The sequence below is a fragment of the Ornithodoros turicata genome, chromosome 3 (assembly GCF_037126465.1).
Source record: "Ornithodoros turicata isolate Travis chromosome 3, ASM3712646v1, whole genome shotgun sequence".
Classification (NCBI taxonomy): Eukaryota; Metazoa; Arthropoda; class Arachnida; order Ixodida; family Argasidae; genus Ornithodoros; species Ornithodoros turicata.
Window position 1 is genome coordinate 107,126,269 of NC_088203.1, and position 25,336 is coordinate 107,151,604.

Here is a 25,336-nt window from a genome sequence, read left to right on the forward strand (position 1 = left end):
ATTCCCAAAATACAACCACATCTAAGCTCTTTCAGTGTAGCTTACGTTTCTGCAGAAATGTAGCGTTCCTATTCTCGTGCGTAGCAAAACCTGTTACGAGAGCCATTTAAAAAATTGTTATCTTTAGGCATAAAACACACAAGGACACCAAGATAATGTTGAGAACACTCTGTTGTTGTGATCAACTATAGCTTACAGTGAAAGGGACTTGCACAAAGTATGTAACACTATGTACAACTGAGGTTTCTCCAGCACTGCACACACTCGATAAATAAAAAGGCCCTTTTAAATAGACAGCCGAAAGAAGAGCTTCCATGGGAATCATCATGAAACTGTGCTTGGAACTAATAGTAAACTCGTTACATCATTTGAAAAAAATGTGGTTAAGCTGCTTTCATCTACACGCAGACAACATCCGCTGTCAACGGAAGGATGTATGGCACACATGCACCTCTGAAAAAAAAAAAAAAACGCATGGGGTGTTTCACCTGATCTTCATATGCATGCTTTCTGTGGAAAAATGTAGGTAAAAGTGAGACTCTAACTAGCCTAGCCATGATTTTGAGATTAGAGTTGTAATTGAATATGAACACAGTCGTTCTTTAATTCTCTATGCCAACTGACATAGTTTCTGAAACTGCACCCCTAGTTGATGGTGTACGAGACCCTTGGCAGACTGTTTTGAGGGAAAACATAATGAGCAAGCTCTGTCTATATGGCTTGGTGGAACAAAGATGGTGACGTTGGGTGAGCATGATAAAAAGCGTGTGACAGTTTTTTTTTTTTTCAAGCTGTCTGGAGCAACCAAACGAATTGCATAACCCAATTAAGACGTTCACCCAATACTATCAGGTGAAACACCGCTGTGACAACCAAAAAGATGCAGCACAAAAGGCTTGGTACAAATCTCCCTTTAGCAAAGCTTTTAAAAGAACACTTAGAGACACCTGCTGTCAACTGTACATTCACAAAGTGTCCCACACTGGCAGTGTAATAATAAAGAGTCCAGTGTTTTTCTCTATGTACACACAGAGCAGAGATCACAGGATGGTGCCACTTGAGGTGGTGGTCCACAATACGCTCGTCATTACTCAAGCAAAAAGTAAAGCAGGGTGTTTCAGGTGCTGCCTAGAAAGTACACCTTGTGGCTGACAACAACCCGTCTACCAGAGTTAAAAACACTCTGTAACAATAATTGGGTTTAACAACAGTCATTAAAGGCAGTGAAATTTTCACTAATGGTGAGCTCAAAGAAAGGCTGGCTTTTTGTAACAGAGTAAAGGATAAAAATTGACCACCACCAGCACCTTGCGACTAGACTTCACTTGGGCACAAACGGGTGCAGGTTGGAAGCCACTGCGCACGCTGCTGCTGCCTGCTGACTCACTATCATTGCTGAAAGATAAAGTCTTTATAAATAAAACGCGCACATTTCCATATAGGTAACCACTGTTCCAACTGCATTTTGTAACAAAAATTTTATGTTTCAAGGGCCTCTTAGGACTCGGCAGTCATTTTGTCACAGTTTATGACCAGGGCTTCGATATTTCACAAAAATACTTATAAGCTACAGGTAACACACGAGAGAATACACAATAGTGATCATGTGATTGATGACTCCTGAACGTTGAAGATTGTTAGGACAGGGAAGGAAATTGATTAACGCCACGGAAGTCAAGTTGATTTCTTGCTGCCGATCCCTACTCCTGTGGTTTCTATAGTTCTATAGTTCTATAGTTCTGGCTCCAGATAAGCCGAATTTGCGCTAGCAGCTTTAGGACAACGAGAAAAAGATGAAAAATAGAGAGTTTTCGAGGACTGTGAAAAATCGCAGGGTTTTCCAGATCTTGAAAATGTCTTTTTCAAATTCCACGTTATTCAGAGGGTTTCAAGGACCAGTGGGAACCATGAGGGTCGTGCTGTGAAAACACAAAACCCCATCCTTTCAATAATGATCATTGACGAAAAGACACCAAGTGCTGGTGTGTGCGACTTGAAGCCACATCTCTCCGATTGCTAGTCAGTAGGGGTGTGCGAATATTCCAGTTCTCCAATTCCAATCGACTATCAAACGCTCGAACTATTCGATTCGCGAATCAAATATTCAATATTCCATTTTTCGAATATTCAACTATTCCACAAATATGAACGACGCAACCCGAAAGTTGGCTTCACCCGATGCTTCCGTGCATGAGGTGAAGCCTGCTCTACGAAATTGCCCTTGCCGCAGGACCAACACAGGCGAGACAGTGTTTAGTTTAAGATAACGTTATCCAAAGTTGGTTTTGTAGACATTGTCTGTGAAAGGGGTGGCACCCCTCCCACATGCAATTTAGCGGTGCCGACGAGGGACTTTGATTTGATGTCCGTGAGGTTGCCTTTAAAAAGTTAGGACTCTCGAATAATAACTACAGCCCACGAACAAGGAGGGTGTCTTAAAGGAGCAGTCTAGAGGCCCACAACTTTTTTTCTGTTTTTGGTCAGTATGGAATGTTAGGCGGCCGAAAACAGTTTTCCCACAATTAGTGCAACCGTAGCTAAATTGGGACGCCTGCAATAGCTCCCCGAACCTCCCGCGCGCGAAACACCCTCCTTCGCCTTCACGATAGGCACGTGATGAGCGCCACCACACACGTCACTATGTGACGCAAGTGGTGAGGACGCTCCTCATTGGACTTGGGATCACATGATCGAGGTGAGCAACATCGCCCAGGCCGGAGCGTCTGCTACCGCTTGGGAGACGCCATGCGTTCTCCGGCTTCGTGATGTCCGAAACGGAGGGTTTGAAGGCTGTCAACGATACAACCACGATTTTTTGGGACCGCAGGCACCACGGGAAGAACGAGTGGTGCAGCCCGAAATTAACTGCGTTTGTACAGCAAAAACCCTGTGCTTCTCGACAGTGTGCAGCCTGTCCGACAGTTTTCACCGCGCAGTTGGTTCAGTGGCTAACAGGTGGTGCCACAATACCGCTTCCACAATACCGCTTCGCAATAGCTTTCTGCTGCTGTGAACTCTGAGATTGCACAGAAGCCACGGATATATTACTCTTGTGATTGTAATCTTATTTTCTCAGGCTGCGTATATGCTTCTTCTTTTAAAGAAAACGTGATATAAATCATATAAATAATAGAAGTCAACAAGAAGCAGCTAGCAATGTTCGTAGCAGACGGTTTTTCCTACGAACCAATGAGGGGCTCTCTACCACGAACGTCACACTAGAGTGGGTGTGGTCTGCAGTTCGAGCGCTCCGGCCTGTCACCGCGGGCAGCGATTTTCCAAATTAATTGCACCGTGGTGATACAACTTTGGACAGAAATATTTTGTGGGAATGCTTTTCACATACTGCTTTACAAGATGACAGCAGTTTTGGGCCATGTTAGATACCACTTTAATGCTCCTTTAAAGATGTCCTTTACATCTAAAATTTCAATAGTGCAACTTCCTAGGGCGAGTGTTCATGGCAAAGCTGAGGCAGGATGCCAATTCGTTTGTTTCACAAATTACCTGCGGTTGTCTGAAACAATTACAGCCTCATCCGTATAACGTGCTACTGCCTGACAAAGTTTTGAAATGAAGGTAACCACTCCAGTACGTGTGGGCTCACCTGAAAAGCAGGAAGCAGTCTCACGTAAAATTAAAGAGTAGGGGCTTTTAGCAGAAGGATTCTACGTCTCTTTTGTGACAGTTAATGCCAGAAAAATTACACTAAAGCCACGGGCTACAAAATGGAAACGTTTAGTGCGAAAGTCACATATTGTAAATTTTTCACGAAAATTTGATATTCGATTCGGTATTCGGAAAGGCCCCTTTGTCGTCCGGAAAACATAGAAGAAATGCCCGGAAACTAGAAGTGCTAGAACCAGAACCATGACCAGAACCCTCGAACTCCGTAACATAGAGGCTCAAGAAAGAGGCAGCAATGCTAATGGCAATCGGGCTGGAATTGGATCGAGGTTTACGTCTGTGTGGCCGGAGAAAAGGCGAGCGTTTCAGATATAGAGGAGGAAACTGCATTTTCCGCGAGATTTGCTTCTCAGTCGTACAATTGTACAAAACGGGAGAGTTGGCAGGTATGCTTTCAGGTCATTGCATGGGCCATGAGTGGTGAGTCTTAAATGTTTGTCTGTCTGTCATGTCTAAATGTCAATTTATGTCACAAAAAGTCATTTTTACAACAGGAAGGACTCAGCCACTTGTGTCCGTTTAGTTGGTGCTCCGGGGATGTTCCCTCTTTCCTGAGATCACTGAACACCTCTAAAGCAACTTCCAAAGCGCATTTCCAGCCAGGCCCACTTCCCGCTCGTGATGCATGTTACGGTGCATGCACCATTTGGCAGGTTTGGTTGGCAGACGACGGAAGAAACCTCAATACACTATGACAGTAGGCCAGCCTTTTGCACAGCCCCTCAGCTTTTCCCTTTCCCCTCATGCACGTAGACCTGTCTCATGGATCGCTCTCAAATAAGGTGCCACGTGAGGTCCGTGTTGCTTCATCTTTTTCAACACCTGACCCGTCGATCCATGAGAAACACACAACACGGGCACAATCCGATCGTGGTAGAACACTTTGTTATACACCATGGAGACCCCTGACCACAGATCACAGAGACCACACGGTTTATGGCCTTCTCTATGGTCTCCTTTGTCGCACAAATCAGTCGCGTCGTATTGCCCGCGACTTATTTGTGAGTGCAGCTTATGTGCCCAAAAAATTTTCAAAACGTTCCTAAAAACGGGTCTTGCGGCTTAGCTGCGGTGCGACTTGTGTGCGTGAAATCGCGGTATTTTTCATTGTCCTTAATTAATGTCCAGATTAATAGATTTCTTAGATTAGTTATTAGAAGAGGCATTGGTAAGTTGTAGAGTGCCTCGAAAAACATCAGACGGAGGCGTTTCCAAAAAAAAAGTACATTTGCGTTACTTTTTTTTGCCTCGAAAGAAGAGTGACGCAATGTTTTTCCCGCATTTTTTAAACGCAGTTAGCGTTTGATGATGAATGCCAAGATGAAACCCTTTTCACTTCCCCCCCAATTTCGTAACAACTTGCGCTAATACGGAAGGTGCGCTTACCTCCATAGGGATCATAAAGAGGATAACCCACTCCCACGTGGGTGTGGTGGTGTGTGTGCAAATGACGAAGAGGAGGAGGTGATCGGTTGGTTCCCTCTTCCCCCCTCTGCTGAGAGTTGCTCGGGGGTGGAGTATTTTGATCCCCTTCATCTCCCCCCTTGGGGGAAGGAGCAGCTCTCTCCTGCAGCTCGTGTATTTTGTGTGGGCTGCTGGTGCCCCCGTTCCCGTAGTGCTGCGACACTTGGTGAAGGAGATCCAAGGCTTTGGGGGCGGTCGCTCGAGGAGGAGGTCCCCGTGGTTGGCCAACCTGAGTTCGCAGGAAAAAAAGGAAGAGTCACTGCAAATATGCCCTTTCTCTCTTAGAGCGAGCTGCAAGCTACGATGGAGTGCTCTTAAATGGAACTCGAAGGAACTTGCTCCATTTATCGCGAGTTTCATTTCAGCGAAGTACTGCGCAGGTTTCATGAAATGCGACGTTATTTCAAAATAGTCAATTTCCACTACTGTGGCTGGCTAGGGAAAAAAGAGCTAACGGCTATTTTCTTCGCATTTTACGACTGCTTTTTTTACGAAATATGCACGCATGCATGCATGAATGCCTAGACGATTGAATAGACGATCTGAGGAAATCCCAGGAAACTGGCAAAATCTTCAATCAATGAACTAGAGCTGTGCGAACAATCCAAATCGAATCGAATATCTGATGCTATTCGAATACTATTTGCAACCTATTTTGTATATCCAATATTTTCAAATATTTTTCGAATAGTACTGAAGTGAGGCATCCCTATCGCCATTCTGCAGGTTGGCTTCACCTCACTGCATCCAAGAGTTAGGTGAAGGCCACTTCACGTCACTGCCATAGTTTTTGGCTCCGTTCTGCAAGTCGGTTTGACATCATTGTAGTAGAGTGTTAGGTGAAGTCCACTTTACACTGGGGAGGGGGGGAATATACATTTATTAAAATGGAAAGGTCTGTCGCCTTACACTGCTTATTCGGTCACTAAGTCTACAACTTCTGTGACCTCATGGTCAACCCGGGCACTGCACGTTCCAGTAAATGTACTCCCAACTTTCAGAGTTGGGATGATCTGATCTGGTCCCAGCAAAGCCACGTGCATTTCAATAGGGGAAAATGTTCAGTAATTCGAGGACATGAACGTGTACAACAGTTTATTCGAACAAGTTACCCGACTACGCATTGGCTCGGGAGCGCTGGCAACATGCTGCTGCCTGTCAGGAACACCTATACCTATTAAATGTACTTAGCTATTACCTCCAAGTCCATTTCTCATAAAAGCGATACTTGTGCCAAAGGAAAGGGGAGCAAGAAAAGAACCACCGTTACTGTGTTTCATTAACGGTAGCTCACACTGGAAAATGCACCTAGAAAGAAGGGAACTAACCTCAGGTACATGAAAGCGGAGGTATGGAGAGCCCCCATAGTGAGGGAGACCTCGGTACATGGGATCAAAGGGAGGAGGTGGGAAGTGTGAGGGGGCAGCCAGGTACCCCGGGTGGAGGTACGTGTAGCCCCCTGGTGGAGGCCCCGTCGTCTCCATGGTTGGCTTCTGACCTTCCGATTCCTTGGAGGGGGGCCTCTTGGAACTTGTCTTGGCCGTATTCTCACGTCCTTCTTCCTTGCCACTCTGCTGCAGCACTCTGCGCCAATGCCACGTTAATCATTATTTTTAACTCCCTTTATTCTTATACGATAAAACAACGGGCTTGTAACCACATTATTCAACTCATTATGTAGTGTCACACATTTTTGAATAACTATACCAGTGGCAAATATTTAGTCAAGACAGCATTTGTTCCTACAGCATACGTGACAGAGCACTTTTTGCAACCATGGCGTGGTTACAGGCATGTGCGTTTTCTACATTTGTGACCATCCTTATGCTGTGAAGCTGCTGTACTGGAGTGGCCACCTTGTGACAACCTTCTTTGCCAAATACTGAGCAGTTGTACTCTCTTGGTCAAAGCCTGATGAGAAAGCACGTCCTCTTGGTGCTTTCCAAGCACTAGAAATTTGCTAGTTAAGAGTTTTTTTTTTTCACTCTGCCACCAAAACCGATCCTGTTCCACAGCAATATCCGGTGATGTCGCCGGATGGTGTCGGGATCTTATGGTCCCGACGGAGCGGTTACATTACAGGTTTAACCTCACAGTCCCAACTAAAACTTGTATTGAGGAGTTTCGTAAGTAAAACATATTTCATATTTTGTTACTGCGTCATCTCTGCTCGGGACTGTGCAACATTTCCGTTGCAAAGATATGTCAGAAGCTCGTCGATACTGCCGTCCACAGAAAACATCCTTGCCATTATCAAACAACGTGCCGAACCCCAACTAGCAGACTGTCGATGGAACATGAGTGATTGCGGTGCACCACTAGCATCTGGGCGCTTACGTTTGGGTGACAACTGTCTCCTGACGCTAGGCTAGCAATTTCCGAATGCTAAGCCACATTCTGACCATGGGGATTTACCATCAGTTATGTCAATCATCATAAAAGTGCTTGCCCCAAATCAAACAGGAAGGGCAAAAGACCCCTTTCCATTTTGAATAATGGCAAATTTGCGCAGTCACTGGCAAATTCTTTGCCAGATTCTATGCACTTGTGTTCACTTGGTCAAAGCCTCTCGCATGCTGGTATTTTTTTTTTTTTACCCGATCCGGTGTCATCACAACTGCTGCCGTTGCCTGTGTTTTTGGCTGTGCTACCATAGCTGTGCATACGAAACTTTCAAGTGATCACCAATGCTGAGCTTCAGTGGTTCTTGCGCCTCCTTATTCCGACTCGGATGATGAGGACAACGAGGATGAGTCTGGGGAAGCCGTGATGTGCTAATGTCTTCCAAGCAGTGGTCCACCAACCGGAACTCCGACAGAAAATCGAGATGTACATCCCAGAGAATGTCCAGTCGTACAGCGATGAAGAGATGTAATGAACAGAGCCTCAGTGGCTTATAGTTTACTGTTATGTTATGAGTGTATGTATGAACTTGTCCACAGTTCAGAAGGAACATCGTCTGAGGAGGGATGTCGCGCACCCAAAGAGCAGAGCACACACAGGTGCCAAAAAACACAGTCCTGTCACAAAGTGGGCCTATTCTCACAAGGCTGCAGCTGCTTTCATTTTCTATGAGAAAACAAAATAAAAATGGTATATCAGAGAGCAGAGCCTCTTCAGTAGCCTGTGAACATCACTGCTGACAGTGATATGCTTTGCCATTGCCACAAAGATGGAGTAGCAGACAAAGGAACCTGGAAGAGACATGGCCCCCTAGCAACAAAGGGAGTTAAACCACGAGATTCCTGTCACTCAGGTTTCGGGTGGTAACGGTCACGTAATCCAGACTTGCAATTTCCGAGCACTAGACCGCGTTGCCACAAAATGACCACGCAAATTTGCCGACAGTGTTAGAGGAAAAAACAGGACCGTTGCGGAAATCTCTCGTCGTGCACATGCAGTGTGGTCAACGCTGAATACAATGCTGACATAATGAGTCATTTGGGAAGCCTACACTGTATCTGAAATGAAGGGCAGTTACTCAGTAAGCAGGTTTCGCGGTAGACATTTCGTAGCAATGCACATAAACGCTACGAGGAACGCTGCCCAACAATAAAAAGGATGTCACACTTACAGATAGCGCCGTTGGTCATACGGTGTCTCATAAGGGGAAAATTTTTTCTCCGTGTTGTTCTTGAGCTCGGCATTCTCTTTGAGGTGCTTCTCTTTGGAGGGACTTTTCTTCTCTTTGGAGGACTGTTCACGAGGGCTGTACGGCTCAGTGTATGGTTTCAGCTGTGGCTCCACAACATGCACCTTCAAGAAAGATCATATAGGAACCAATAAACGAAGCAGCAGGTGTAGAAGGGTAGAAAATACAGCAAACTGGTACGGAGATGTTAAGGAAAGACACACCGACTGGTTCCTCTTCTTCAAAGAACACTCGGACCCAAACATTTGCAGTCACAAAATACTTGCGGATTCAGATGAAGGATGAATATTCATTGTGGATGTAGATAGTGCTCGAGAGGCTGCCAATAACAAGGGCCATGTTTGGATGTGCCGAAAAATCGAGTTTTGATAGGATGAAAGACAATGTGCGAGAAATTTTCCGAAATTAAGATTGTTGTGCTCAACTTTTAGCAGCTGCTTTGCTTTTTAAACATTGCGCTGAATTTGTATGTTAAACCTCCATGTTTACATGATGGAAAGTGAATGTTCTCAGGCATGCACACACAAACTGACAATACAACGGGGGCCTCAAGGTGCGTAAATTTACATTTACGATTTCCATGCTCAAAATAATTTTTCACACAAGTGCAATTTCTTCAAATGCCAACTACTGCCATATTCAACCTTTCAGACTTTTTAGCACTATCCTTCAATAGCAAAAACGCATCCCTCCATGGTACGCAGCCAGATGGTATTGTACTCTTTCGCATTGAAAATGAGCCATTTCGTGGTCTTCAGCATGCTCAAAAGCCTACTGTGACAAAGCTGCTTTTGTCTCTCCCAGACCTGTGGCACTTGGAAGGAACATGCTGTATTGTTTCTGGCAAGACGATTGTGGGGGACTAATTCACGAACGTTTGAAGTGCTGCGGAGATGTGTTACTTGACATGTACGTAACTGTCACCCTTACACTTTCTCTTTCCTGGGACCTCTAGTTATGTCTCCGGAATGATCAACCATAAATACAGAACAAACAATCCTTTGGCAACATGCAACCGTTGGTCCGAAGCATCCTTGAGCATGCTCGTGCGTTCATATATCAACTTTAGGCTATATAGGTTTGCAAGCAGTTGTTGTGTCAGCCACATTGAAAGAAAAGTATATAAAAATTATTCCAAGACTGAATAAAACTGGCAGTTGTGCAGCTTCAGGCAGAGCTACATAGTGCCTATTTGCAATATGCTGACCACAAAAAGACACTTATCCAAGCATCAGTTTCACAATCTGATTTTAATATGTAATGCAAAAAATGTGCAGGCAAATAAGAGAAAAAGAAAAGTACCTACGTTAATTATAGCTTTAGCTATAATAGCACCTGTGTACCTATGTTAGTACCTATTTTAATTAGCTATGCGTTTTATTTTATTTAATTAGTATCAGTGTCAGCATTTTTCTGCAATACTTGAGTATTATTGAAATGCAATGCAATTTTGGGACTTAAAAAAGTAAGTGGCAGTAGCATACACAAAGAGTTCTTTCCTGTTTTTACAACAACCAGCACAAAGAAACCGCTGCCTATATTTTTCCGGCAGCCCGAATAACACTGCCAGCTGGGGACATTCCCCCCCCCCCCGCGCCCCCCCCCCCCCCTTGGGAGATATTCTTTTCCGCACCACAGTCTGTTGGTAAATATGATGCTATGCATGCATTTTGTAGTGAACAGCATAAATCCAAATTTCAGCGTGGCGTCCTTTTTGTGATCCAGGATCCTACGGTATCGCGGCAGAATGAAAATAAACACTGTTCTTTTGCATGTTGCGTGACATGTCAAAGAAGTCAGGTGTGTACAGCAAAGTTTACATAATCCAGGGAAGCCAGTGTATGCATTCCACAAAGGAAGAAACTCCAAACTCCCCCTTTAAAAGGCCACTCGTTAAGTTGACCTTCACAACCCATGTACAAACGCAAGGTGGTATCCATTCAAAATTAAGGAAGTCACGCAGATGTTGATGGAACTACAGAGTGGGAAAAACAGCCACTTGTATCTAAGGGCGTTCCCTAGGAACCTCACCTGGATCACCTGCACATGGTGCCACCTATATGCAAAAATGTTGTCAATCGTCGCCAGTGGCAACGCCACCTAGATACAGAAAGCCTGCACGCTCGTCGAGCGTCAGCAGATCAGGACCATGTTTTCAACGGCGGCAGCCGATCACAAAGGTGCTTTCAGCTGTGGCCATGAAGACGAGTCACCGTTGTCTGCGAGTGGTGATTGAACCGTCCCCGCGTACTAAATGCGAAAACTTGGAAATAAAGCGCAAAAAGGTCTCCACATTTCTCAAAACTGGTTTTCTGGAAAGCACTCGTATTTTTTGTCTAAATATTTAGGTCTACAGGTTCCAGGTGAGCTCCAATCATTCGCAGTAGCAGACGAATTCTGACTCTTAATGTCCACGTAGCGAAGGAGAGAGAGGAGGCAATAAGCAGGATTTCTGTATCTAGGTGGCGTTGCCAGTGGTGTCCCCTCTTTAACGCAGAAATAAGAAAAATTGCATTGTTCTTGGAGGGAACATTCCATAATAGATCATTTAAATTGACAGCATAACCAGCACAAAGTGGACACCTAAGAACATGAAAGCCACTGACCTGGTAGGAAGGGTCATAAGGATAGCCATATCCACAAAGTGGATACGGATACTGCGTTGTTCCAAATTCCTCTTTTTTCTCTGTCTCTTTGGTGGGTGATCTCCAGGGCTCCTTCTTCACAACTGGCTCTTGTTTGTCCCCCTCCAAAAAGGGCTGACTATAATATGGGAAGTAAGGGTGCTGTTCTTCGTCGTCTTTGCCCTCGGAGTCATTGGCATCCGATATGTCCGAGTAGGCTGGGCTCTGAACGTTCTCCAGCGCATCCGACAAGCTCGTTTCTTCACCCTCGCACCGCTTGCTCTTGCTCTTCTTGTGTTTCGTCTTTTTCACAGCTTCTGGACTCGCATCCGCTGTTGGGACACTCGGTGGAGGTTCCTGCTTCACCTGAACAAAACGAAAGATGCTCTCGGCACTCAGAAATTTTCTCGGTCTTAGTTTCTCCAAACTCGCAGCTCACTCTTGGGTGCTCGAATAATTTGCGACATATTTTTTTTAAATTTCGAGCAAATCAAGCCGGTAGCTTGGCAAACCGGGTGGTGGCAGAATTATGCAGCAGGGCCATCATCCTATACTATGTTTAGAGCCTGAAGTTTTCAGGAAATGTTTATTTCTAAATTGGGGGGGGTAAGATTCGGGTAAATAAACGTGCGCGCTAAATTTGTGCGAATTCAGGTGAAAAAAACTTCCAGTAGACTAAATTTGGGGAGAAATCGGGCTCTATTACAAACAAACTGTACTGGTTTGGTACAAACGGTGATGTAACTGCATTTGCTGCCAAACGAGTATGTTATTGCATTCCTACAGACGTCCCAGTGAAGGCAATTTGCCGGGTAGAAATCGGATTTCACCCTAAAGAGGCAACCTTCAATTCGGGGTGCAAATTCGGGGAAGAATCGGGTAAAACCCTAAAACTTCAGGCTCTAACTACGTTGTAGTTTGTAGTCCTGTACTATGTTAAAAGTTTGCTGGCTTAGAATTATATCGATGCACCACAGTAACTAAAAATTTTGTCTTAGCTCCTGATAAAGTAAACACACTTGCTCTGTTGTCATGCAAATGATGTCATTGTTTTGTGATGTACAGCTGGGGTGCCCTCTAATCACACCCTCTTTACACCTCCTACAAGTTGTTTCACTCATTCTCACCTTTGCTTTATCTGTTGGTTCTGCAGCAACAGGCACCGCTGGACCCACACTTGAAGGCGGCAACGGTGCAGGGCTCACTGCTGAAGGATTCGCCTTCGTAGGACTCACTGCAATGGGATTCACTGCTGCAGGGTTCACTAACACAGGACTCACTACCACAGGGTTCATAGATGCAAGTTTCACGATCGCAGGGCTCACTGTAATTTGGCTCACTGTCGCAGAGCTCACTGTTGGAGGACTCACGGTTGCAGTATTTACTGTTGCAGGAGCCACTGACACGGGAGCCACTGTAACGGGTGCCACTGTCGCGGGGGCCACCGTCGCGGGGGCCACTGTCGCGGGGACAACTGTTGTGGGGACCACTGTCGCGGGGACAACTGTCGCGGGGGCCACTGTTGCGGGGGCCACTGTTGCGGGGGCCACTGTCACGGGGGCCACTGTCACGGGGGGCACTGTCACTGGAGCCACTGTCACTGGAACCACAGTCACAGGAGCCACTGTCACGGGAGCAGCTGTCACGGGAGCAGCTGTCACGGGAGTTCCCGAGGATGGGTGAGAGAAAACATTGGCCGTAGGTATGCTCACTGTAACGGGTGAGGAAGCTTCACCCCTCTCTTCCTCTGCATCAGAAGGGACAGATGTGGATGCTGCCTCACCATGAGCGTGAGTCTGATGATAACGCAGACCATTTATATGCTTGTACTTTTTGCTGCAGTTGGGCTCAGGACATTCAATGAGGGCAGGGGAAGGAGGTTGAGATGCCTCGGGAGTTGGTGTGCTACGCGACCTCGGTCTTTTCGTGGTGGGGCTCAACTCCAAGTCACTGGGTCGAGTTCGACGCTTGTCCCCCGCCTTGGCTGGAGAGCACGGCGAGCAGGGGGCTGGAAAGCGACGTCCCTTGCCATTGCGTAACTTTCCGTGAGATGGGGTGCGTGTATCGTCCTGCGGACCCCGCCGCTTCCCCCTCCCACCTTTGGGGCCTTTGCCACAGTCCACGTCACTCGTAGGAGAATCACACAGGCGGGGAGGAGCCCAGTCGTGTCGAGTGCAGTCAAGTAATGTTCCCACGTATGTCTTGCCCCGCCAAGTCACGTTCACCACTAGCACCCCTGCATCAGGAACTTCAAATCTCACATTTCCACGCAGGCTATCATCATCGCTCCTCATGCTTTTCCATTTGGTGCAAGCTATTCCTGACAAGCGTCGACGTTAAATCGGTAAAATAGTATCCGGCAAATAAGACACTCCCAAAGGTGGAACGTAGGATGCTGTCTCCTAAATTTACTTTGTTCGCTCGACATTCCCTCAATTGAAAACCCTCGACCGAGAAATAAAATATGTAACGCATTTACTCGAATAATGTGTACACCCACAGTTTTGCACGTGGTTACTTGGCTCAGCACCTCTGAAAAACAGGTTTCTGCGTACCGCATGGTTTTTCGCTATGCCCACTCCACTTGTACCCGCCTTACAATCAATGCTTTGCGTTTGCACTCGGCGTTTGGATGATACCGTCACTTGAACTACAAAACAAGCGTGGAAAGAAAAACTGGACAAACACTCCATGAGCTTACGGAACAATCGCACGTAGGCAAAGTTGGCAAATGTAACCTAATTCCATCATCTCACAATAAAGTTGTTGTTGTAACCTAATGTTGATTGTGGCACCTAGCAGCACCTCGGCGCGAAGCAAAGCAGCCAGCACAGTTGGACCATGGTGGCGCTGCTGTCCATTTCAGTGGTAGGACGAACCGTAGTGGGCCCAGTATTTTGCCCCGACCGCTGTTTGCCCGGTAGTTCGGTATTTCTATCGCACGTGCGCATTCCACCTCCACCTCCTTCAAGGAGCCCATGATCGGTGGTATACTACAATTTGGGAGCATCACATTGTTTCAACCCTTTCAAACTTTTGGCAGATAAAGCGCGCAAGCTACGCGAGCAACTATGGTAGTCTCTGCGGAGAGACAGACGCGGTGTACGCACGCACAAAAACAAAAAGTAGTCTGGAAATGTGACACGGATGAATATTAGCTGGTGGTTGGCAAAAATTGTTTGTGGACTAAACATTTTGTAGCGTACGTTCTGAATACCAAAATATGTACTACATAATTTTCTTTTCACACTTCTATGTTCTTATATATGCAGTCAGACTCCATTTCAGTACTGCCCCAAACGCATGACAGATAACAGCTCATCGAAATGCTTAGGTATGATCAACTCAATGCGCAGTCAAGTGAGAAATAGTGATATTAGAGCACCGTATAAACCGGATTAATATATGAGGTTGATCCATGTATAAGGACCTCATTTTCTTGGGACAATAATAAGACAAATGTACCCTCTCCAATGGTGTATGAAGCCATTAGGCAAAAGAGACGAGCAATAGTGGTCTATTATAAAAAGATATTGCAAAATATAGAGATGCATTTTGAATTTCCCTCAGTCTGAGTCGTCTGGATTCTCGTGCGACTCTGACGTCGGTAGGTCATCACCGCTCACCGATAGCAAGTCATCATCTGTTCCATCTGAAGTGTTGCTAATGCAGCACTTTATGAAGCTTTTCATAACCATTTCTGTGGGGAGTGCTTTCCACGCAGATGAAATTACTTGCGCACAGTTGAGAGCGGTGGCTATCGTATACGGCCACATCTTTTCTCTTGGCAACATGTCCACTGGTTATATCCTTCGATAACCATTTGATGTCAGTTTTAATTCCCCACAAAGCACCTGTAACGCAGTCCAGTGCAACAAGGTGCCCCTTAAAGAGTCTAAACCAGCATTGCTGCAGGTAGGGTCGTCTCTGTCAGTCAAAACAAATCCATTCTAACGTAGGTTTATCGTTGATATTTCCCTTTTGAGTGTGCAGACTATGACCTCACAAAGAAGTTTTTTCCCATTTGATGATGATCAACAGAGCAAGTTTTTTTTCAAACGTTTGCCATACACCCGACCATCACGGTGAATTGTGAGAGCTCATGTCTTGTTGATAACAGACCTATTGCTTCTTTAGCGCCTTTGGACGTCAAAGCTGAGCAAGACAGCACGTTAAACGAGTGGCTCATCTACGTTGCTGTGCTAGTCCAGCATGGATCCTTGGAAGTTGAGGAGCTTGTCCTCAAATTCTCTGTGCATCTTCTGGTGGACAAAAGTCTGTCACCAGACACAAAAACCCTTGCTTTTCATAAAACACTTGCCGGTACACGAACTTCAGGAACCCATGAACGACGTACATCAGTCTGGATGAAGGACTATGTGGCACACTAACCATACTCCTAAGACTCGTAAATAACCTCATTCTCGCGTTAGTTTTCCTGAGTTAAGGGAGGGGGTATGGATGTATCACGTTCAGCGAAGTCCACAACACTGTGTATCAGTCATCTACTCAAGCTTGAAAAACCAACCCCACTGAAGGTTCTTTTGCTTCCACATCCTCAGCGCTGCCAGCTCTTTTATTCCAATTATCGCACTAATGTGACACGACACAACACGAGCTCATGTTTGGATGCATTATCTTACGTCCCAGTTAGGTCCTGGTCACGTGCTTTTGTTGTTGCACGCAAGATCAGACTTGTCATCGTGGATCTCGCACACCAGCTTGCCTTCTATTTTATCTCGCTAGCTTTCACCTGGATCATCAAGTGGGGTGACTGGGAGTGATCTCTGCCATAGGTCATGCACAAAAGCGGCAAGACCATCTTCAATCTTCGTGTTTTATAGTCCATGGGACACTTTCCCCTTCGAATTGCACGTGCTCAGGGTAGTCATCACTAGTACCGCAGGCACTTTTTCAATATCTCGAAGCAACGTTAGGCACACATGTTTTCACGTTATTGAGCATAAGAGGAGACTTCCAGCTTTGTGCAGTAAACTGTCATCGTACAGCCTTACAAAACGCGAACCAAGAATGATGCATACCACTTCTGAAAGCATGTGCACTCTCATTCTCCATTTGATGGCATACGTGTTGCCAGACAACAATCCCACTCTTCGTCGCATGGTTTCCCCACTTACACTATGTATAACGTGGAAATATCAGTTAATCTAAACCGAAACCACAGTCGGGGAAGGAGCCGTAAAAAGATTTCCCTTTCCCAGAGCGCCCGCAAGAAGCCAACACATGACGTCATTGGGTATGCAGAAGCAGCAGAGGTATGCGTATGTCACGGACGGTCACAGCAGTTTAGGAGCAGTGTTCAGTCGTGAATTTAGGCTGTTATGGCCCCGTATGCTTTGCGTCTGACTCGGACGAGGGCGACCAAGTTTCTTCAAAGTCGCAGGTGGACACAGACAGTAACCTCTGTGTCGCATGGGTGTTCGTCGCGTATGATGAGTCTTCCTTCAGAGCCTCATCGACGATCTATATATTTTTAGTTCTATCAGACTTGCGTCGATTATCAAAGGACGTACAGTAGAATCTCGATGATGCAAATCGGATGGCAGAAACGATGGCACACGACGTAGAAGTCGACATATTGTCGCAAGTTTCGATGTACCACCTCGTACCACCTCTCTGATCACTCCTTGTTGCACAAAAAACGAGAGAGCTACAAAGCGTCGAATGCACACAAGCACAGATCAAGCGGACGCACACCCGGTCACACTGGACGGCCGCCCAGCGTTGCTTGCAACACATTCTTCCAGCTGCAGCTCAGAGCCGCCGCTCCTCACATTTCTAAAATCATTTTTCTGACGTCTGCACCGTTTTCAGTCGAAATATTCCATAACCTAGTTCAACACGTGTCAACAATTGTAAAAGTAACAGAAGCCCACAACTGATTTTCTTCCGAAGTGTCCCCTTAGAGTAATACGCAGTTTCTCTAAGATGAGAGTGATTAGCAGAAAGGAACAGTGTCTTACAGACACCAACTTGCACAGGTATGTGTGCACGTTCTACAACAGCTCACTGTAAATGGGCATTTGAACAGTGCTGCAAGTGGGCCGAATAAAGCGAAAGAGTACTCCAAGTCACTTGTGGTGATGTTATAAAGTGCTCCACCCTTTTTATTTTATATCGTTACTCGCCCTTCATATCTCCGAGAAATTGCCCCATGTATCCACATCCCCCCCAAAACTCAAATCCTTTTTTTGTTAATGAACTCCAGTAAGCACCCCTGTGGGAAGGAGGCAAATGAGTCAGGGGTTCCCAAAAGGGCAGGAGGCTGTTTATTCTCAGCCGTCGATCAAAGAATTTCAAGCTCGCGCGGTGCGATGCCGGAAGCGCGATAGCTTCGTTGTCCGCCGAGAGGCGCTACACCCCTACCCCCCACTTTGCGGGTTGAAAACTCCATAAAGTCTGGTCCCTGCTTATAACACTTGGGTAATCTTCCACGCCCCATTTCTTAAAAAAATAAACCTCGGCATATAGTCTGGTTTATACAGTAAGCAGCACGAGACGAGCCATCTGGTGAATGCGCGAGTCTTCGTGTCTGTACATTCTCCGAGAAATTAAGTAATATTTGTCTAAAATCCACTTCCATCGCATGCTGTTTAATTAATCAAAATTGTATCTGTAGCTTTTCTTCAAATGTGCCACAGGGTACAGTGCTGGACGAAAGTTTACGGAACACGCTCCGACACATTCCTTCCTCAGAGTGACACACTAGCAGAGAGTGGTACCGTACTGACTTGCAAGCAGGTGACTGGGTTACATAGGCAAGTGTCCGTAAGTTCCTGCCAAAGCATCGAACCAAGCCGAAAACCGGAACTGAACCGTAACTACTGGCACCAACTGGGAGCTGAACCAGAACCAAACCGATCTAAAAGCTTTCGCTACTGGAGTGGTGGGGTTAGGGTTGCCACCTTTCGTAGCAAAAAATATCGGCTGAGGGAGAGGAGGTGAAATAGAAGGAAAGGAAGAAACGCTTGTGGGAAAGGGAAAGTGAGTGATGGGTGGACGAGCACAGAGAGAAAGAGCGAGCGTGCTCGTTCAAGATGATACGAAGAAACATGTTCATGTGCGTGGCTGGATCATTGATGTCAGAAATTGCTACAAGCAGGCACGAACGCCACACTGGATCGTATTGGACTGCCACTTACTTTGAAAAACGCACTGACACAGACAAACCCTTCTTTGCAGGTGGAGATCTCAAGATGGTTGTACTATACGGCCTAAGTTCTAGCTGGCTCGGCACAACCACCAACAGCTTTGCACGACCACTGATCTTGTCCCCTCCGAACGCAAGACTTAATGAATAGTAATAATAATCAATAACTAAGAAAACGACTGGTGACTGCAGAGTTGGGTCTGTGCTCCAGATTTATTCAAGCTGTAGTTGAATGTTGAAGGGAAAACCTCGCAAAAGCCCCTATGAAACGTCTTGTGTCACAAATACTGGCAAAAGGCTGCCGGTATCACCTTCCAACTGGCAGAGCGAGCAAATAACCGGCAGTGCCGGTATAATACCGGCCAGGTGGCAACCCTAGGTGAGGTTGATGTGGGGATTCGAACGGCCTGCCTGCCTAGATTTGCGTCACGTTCCTCAGGGAAGGGATGAAAGGGGGGTCCTGTTGGTCGAAAAACGGAAATAAATGCACAAAAGACGTAACTATATATTGAGATATACTTTTTTTGTGGCTACCTATAATTTTGTAGCATATTAGAACCTCGAACCAGTTCCGAACCGGCTTACAGCATCTGAACCGGTTAATCGAACCGATATATGCGAACTCCGGAGCTGAACCGGAACCAAACCTTTATGGCCAAACCTGAACCCGAAACAAACCGAAAAAACGTTTCGGTTCGACACTCTGGTCCCTACAGCCCCATTCGCTGCTAGCCTGTCACTCTGAAAAAGGAATGCGTTGGCGCATGTTCCAGAAACTTTTGTCCAGCACCGTGCTCTCCCTCGTATTACGAAAAAGGGGCTACATACCTCCATGAGTTTCCTGCCAAACGATGCCCTCTAGGGTAACGCTGGTGCCCGGCTCACAGGGACCCAAACAGTCAGGCTCTGTGATCGTCCCAACGGAACTGCACAATACACCGCTGTCTTTGCGTTCCGGTATGCCACACTCCTGGAAAAAAACAAAAAAAAGTTATTATATATAGTATTGGATTATATATTTATTATAAAAAATTGGGTGAACCCGATTAGCAATTCCAAAATACTTGCGGATTCAGATAAAGAAAGAATAATCATTACGGATGTAGGTAGTGTTGAAATGGTTGCCAACAAACCACACAAGAGTACCAAGCCAGTAACGGTTGTGTTAGTACTGGCTGGCACATAAGTGACAAATCTTCTATGCTGTTCTGTCATTTGCTTTTGGGGGACAACTAAGCGATTTGGATGCAGACACGAAAGTGAGTAGGCACTGCAGATTTTGTGTGCACTGTGTGGGTGGGGCGCAGGTTTTTTTTTTTATCGGGTGCTATTTTAAAATCTGTAATTGGGGATGAAATCGGGTGCTACTGATACATTCGGATGTTGTCGGGATAACCTGATCTTCTTTCTGTCCTGCAAGTCGCCCACAGTTAAAAGGGTCGCGACAGGTCATGCCAGGTCATCCCAGATAAACGTGAAAGACGGTTCTTTGCACCGATGTGAACTTGCATTGAAAGTTTTACAGCGATGAACAGAAGCAGAGAAAATGGACACTGCGAATACCAAAACTCAAGCGGCTCTGACATGACAGCCCACGCCGCCTCCAGTGAGGCAGCGCATGAGAAGTCACGTGCTTACGGCTGCCAATGGGAATGGGCGCAACTTTGAGCTCTCCGACGGCTGTGCTTTGCTCGGCAGTGTGTTCGAGGGCTTGTATCTCGCTAAGTAAGACACGTAGAAGAACGATTCCTTTTTCCGCGGTATTCTGGCGTGCGGCACAATGCGTCCGTAGTGTAATGGAACCACATCTATGAAAGTGTCCCAACCCCTTTAATGCACGTATATTAGTCAAACACGCACACATTGCAATTTATATTGGCATAGTTACACGTTTTCACGTAAAATGTGCTTCACGAGTATACTGCTGCGTTGAAATAGTATTCGCATCAGACACGCGTGCAAATTGCCATCAAATAGTGCAAATGATACGTAACACAACGAGATACGTGATTAGAATTCTTGGAAGAAACTGGGTTTAACCCAAATCAGTCCCAAACTGATGCGGGAGAGAATAATCAGGCATCGGGTTTAGCACGGAAAAGTCAGACCCCGCTTATACATCAAATCGTGGAAACTACAACACCTCCGTGTGGCTACCTGCTAAGCCTCGTGTGGCTTTCTGTAGTTTCATAGGAGCAGAAACTTTGTTAAGATAGTTTACAATTTTGAGACTCAACATAAACTTCTATTGTTACGTTGTCGTTAAATAACCCCTAAAAAATTAGTTTAAAAATGTCACCAGCAGCTCAAGAAAGTGGTGGAACAGAGTATTCCACAATGCATAGAGAAGAGCTTTTCCTTTTTTAATTTGATCATTTCGGACACAATTTTTAAGCACTACATGCTCCACTTTACGGAGCAGTAGAAATGTTGTACGAGATATCGGGCAACACTGTATGTGCACAGCAGTGGGCTATACAGTTTAAACGACACGCTATTTCCGGCACTTATTCAAAGCAGGTGGAGCACCGTGTGTATAGTTAACGTAAAGATCCCATAATTTCAAAATGCATCGGACTGCAGAGTCGTAACGCAAAATGTACAAACCCCATCATCAAAACAAGACAAGTGGCAGTACTGCAAAGAGATGTGACCAGTCGTCCAGACGGTGACATGATGTGCAACACTGACTGGCGTTGCAGAGCAGCTCACCAACCAGATTACTCACTGCAATCTAAGCATCTTCAGTGTTGTGCATCATGTCACTGTGCTCTTCGCAACATCGCCCTTTGCGCTGTACATTGACTTTTCACATTTTGCAATACAGCCTCAGATTACGATGTCACACTTTGAAAATAACCAGGACTCAACACAACACAATTTTCTTCGGTACGCATTAAGTAGAATTGCTCTGCACCGCATGTCAGTTAACTTTTAGCGTGTCTCCTCGATCAGTATTTAAACAGTATCTGTACCCTTTTGTCTCCCATTCACACGTTTCTTTCTCGACAATCCAACAATTAAAGTAGGCTTCCAGGTGCACAGGAGGCACCAGTGCAGTTTTTCGATGCTTCTCTGAACTGCGGGCATTACTGCACTACAAACGAGACAATAACAGAACGTATAAGCCTTAAAATTGCGTCCTTTTCTTCCCACCTTCAAAGCGAGGCTTCCAACCCAATTGTAGTATGCTTGAAAAGCTGTGATGCCATTTCTGGAGTGTGCATTTTAGGTGTCAAATCAATGTGCCAATCAATCGATTGGCACATTTTTGGCATTTTTTGGCATTTTTGGCAAACTGACTTTTCATTTGAGACTCATGCAAGCATATTGGTTGACACATTGAAGACACGATTCACCTTCTCCTCAACCTTGCTTTCCGCTTCTTCTGCATGGTTTTCGTCTTCCTTCTTTGGTTGTTCGACAGAGGAATGGTCAGAGATATGAGGTGAGGAGGGGGCCCCATTTTCCACTTTAATTTTCTTCTTATGGGAACTGCTGCGACTGGCCTTGGAGTGCTTTGCAGCAGCAGGGGGGGATTGGGCTTTAACAATCTCATGCTTTGCCATGTTCTTGCGCTTTATCTTCATCTTCAGGCCCTTATCCACCGTGGCCTGAAAAGTGAACACAGCTCATTGTATACAAACCCCTACAGAGAATTTTCAAGGGATAATGTTCACCAGCTCTAAAAATTGCAGGACGGTCACAACTGTGTAACGCGAATTTCAGTGGTAGCTGACTGTGTGTGTTTGTTGACACTTTTACCGCTGATATGTGCCAAACTACTTTAGAGTGGCAAGTACTGCCCCATGACCTGTGAAGTGAGGGGTGATGTGTAGAGCTGGGATTAGAGAGACAAAAATATTACTAAAATCGGAACAAAAGCGAGACAGGAAATGCCGAAAAATCGGGATACTTTCTGGGACAATATACCCATCTCTGAGTAGGTTGAAAATCCTTTTATTAGCTTTAGATTATTTTAACTTGTTTCGCATCAACGAAAGCAAAACCGAGGGTTTTGTGATACGGCCACAGCAATGTCCCCACAATTTTCCTGTTCACAGCTACCACTGTAAAAAGAAGTTTGGCACGCGTGGGTAATGCCAGATATCTTGCTGATACAATTGTTAGTAATTCTGGCCAGATTGTAAGCGCCCACAACCATTTTCAAAATACCAACAGCTTCCCCAGCATGTTCCTAAAAAAATGTTAGGTGCACCAGGGGTGAAAAACAGTTGGAGTTAGCTACCGGAAACGGAAACGAGAAACGGTAATTACCGAAATTCAACAGGTAACGAAAATGGAAACGGAAACAAATTCGTTTTAGTTTCCACTACCAGAAACCAAAACGGAAATGAAATTCAAAAGTGGTAACGTTAACGGAAACCAAATTCGCAGGACGTTTCCCTCAGTGTTTTCGCATTAATACGAAAATTATATATATCCGCACTATTCTTCCAGTCATCATTCATTCATTTTTTCATTTGTTTATTTTCGGGATTTTCTTTCGTGTTGAGCTTACTGCGCAGCAAGATGGACGCAAAAGTTTTAAATGACGTGGTATTTTTGCGCACGAACGGAGACTTTTGAAACTTTAAAGACATGTGTTTCCGCAACCTAGAGAGGCATCTACTTGCAGTGTCTAAGATTCATGACGAACTTTGCATTAAAGTCTTTCGTGTTTGTGTTTGGTATGGCTGTCCTTTTGCATCCATTATGTAACTAGAATATCTAACATGAAAAAGCCAAAACCAGACAGTACGAGTTCCGGATGAGAAACAGAAACCAGTATAGAAATTACCTCGGAAACGACATTCTTAAAAGGAACCGGAAACAGAAACAGAAATGGAAACGAAAAGCCGAGTTTTTCAGTTACTGGAACCGGAAACAATAATGTTTTTGGTAACGAACCCTGAAAACAGTATATTTTCGTGGTTACAAATTTTTGCTGCGACCTGCAAAGCCTATTAACTGTAAATTAACGGTCAGAAGAAGTAATATGAAGCCTAGCCTTCAAATGGGGGAATCCATTTTTTTGTAAGTGGATGCAAACAGTTTGCTTTGGCCACACCAAAAATCTCGAGACATCATATGGCTTCGATAAAGCGCTATCTATTCGAAGTCCTAGCTGGTTTTTCATAACAAAACAATCGCACAATGCTGAAGCAAACTGTTTCAGAAAAAGAAGAAAACTTTTTTAATGCTCAGTGAAGTGGCAACAATGATGTAAAGTAAGGAATTGTTGCGACGTAATCTTTGTACATGCATGGACACTCGTTATTCCCTTTAGGAGAATGTCACTCGCGATGGTTTGGAGGAACGACACGGAGTTAAAAGAATACCACAATGCAAAATATTTTGCACTTGATTCCGGGCTGAGCAATTGCTTGCGGGTCCATAGGGTGTGGGATAAAGCTGTCTTCTTTTGCATGACACCCTGTTCAGAGTTTTGCAACAACTCTCCACTCCACGAGAATACATCAATGATAAAGCTGTTCCGTGTGCTGGCATGTGAGTGTTGGAGGGATGTTCATTACAACTGAGCAAGTAGATGGGTTTGTAGTGAGGGATGACATCCTTCCAAATTTCACCAGATTTCTTTACACACAATTACGCCGGTTCGAGCATGCAGAGGGAAACACTCCCTGTGCCTGACAAGCAATTTGGAAGCCAGTGGAATTATCTTCATGCGAACGATTTAGCTAAATGTAACGCAGAATCAAGTAAGCACAAAACCCAGCTCACCTGGTGTTCGACAGGGGTGGGTGGGGAGGCCATGGGAGGCCGGTTACTCTTCTCTATGTCAGCATCCAGATCAATGATGAGATCCCCAATGCCCAACTCCCACTCGTTGTAGTCGTCCGGATCAAAGCCCTCCGCTTTTGGGGGGGCTACCAGCCGGGCATCCGACAACTGCCCTCCTCCTCCTGGGGCTGGGGGGTCTCTCATTCCGCCATCCGCCCACTTCTGCAAAGGCAAGCCTCCTCCTTTTAACAATGTTGCTCTTCAAGCAAGTGTTCAAGGCCAGCCTAGAGATACCTTTCTTTTTCCATGATTGGAATGGCCTTTTCATGAGTGTCACATTCTCACAATTTGTCTGCTCATCAATGCAGTCTGTTAAAGGTGCCATAAAGCCGCAGACAGACAGGTTACCGCATTTTCTCGAATCTAAGACGACCCGCAAGTTCAGGGTACATGATATTGGAAAAGAAAGCAAACAGAGATTGGGAGGCAGCATAACAGTTGGAAATGATGCACAATACGGTTTATTCATCACCGCTTTGATGCTGTTTTCTTTGTCGCTATCTGCCCACAGCTCATTGTGTTCCGATGAAAGCGTCAGACAAACGATACGTTTTAAAAGCGCGCACATCGTCAGGCACATTGCAGCAAGCGTCCAAAATCCACTGCACGGGCACAATTCTAGATCTCTCCCTGTTGGTTCAGCCATCTTCTAACATTTACTTCCAATATTTTAAACTGCCTTGCCTCCATTAATTTGTTGCCACACTCAGTGAAGAAAGCCTTTGCATTCAAATGCAGCAGTGACGACGCCATGACAGTCAGTCCCCAGTTGCACCGCTTCGTTCCTTTTGCGCTGACTGGCGCCGACAACATCAGTAAGTTCACGCGTAGTAGCCATGGCTTATGCGCAAATTTTTCCTTTCGCCTGCGCTCTGCAGCTTATCCACCGGTGCGGCTTGTCTGCTGACTATTTTTCTCCGGTATTTTTCCCGT

The 25,336-nt window shown here is 45.5% G+C and overlaps 1 protein-coding gene across 2 annotated transcripts in view; it reads right to left on the minus strand.

The window, feature by feature from the left end:
• Positions 1–153: 153 nt before the first annotated feature.
• LOC135389146 (zinc finger protein 608-like) overlaps positions 154–25,336 on the minus strand; it is a 30,272-nt gene continuing 5,089 nt past the window's right edge. For both annotated transcript variants that reach the window (XM_064619165.1, XM_064619164.1), the window contains 9 exons: positions 24,344–24,565; positions 21,958–22,212; positions 19,427–19,568; positions 12,555–13,663; positions 11,410–11,793; positions 8,726–8,907; positions 6,480–6,735; positions 5,074–5,380; positions 154–1,395 (listed from right to left, as the gene is read on the minus strand). In XM_064619165.1, the coding sequence (XP_064475235.1) occupies positions 1,322–1,395; positions 5,074–5,380; positions 6,480–6,735; positions 8,726–8,907; positions 11,410–11,793; positions 12,555–13,663; positions 19,427–19,568; positions 21,958–22,212; positions 24,344–24,547 (2,913 nt within the window). In that variant the 5' untranslated portion in view covers positions 24,548–24,565 and the 3' untranslated portion in view covers positions 154–1,321. The remainder of the gene's footprint in view (positions 1,396–5,073; positions 5,381–6,479; positions 6,736–8,725; positions 8,908–11,409; positions 11,794–12,554; positions 13,664–19,426; positions 19,569–21,957; positions 22,213–24,343; positions 24,566–25,336) is intronic.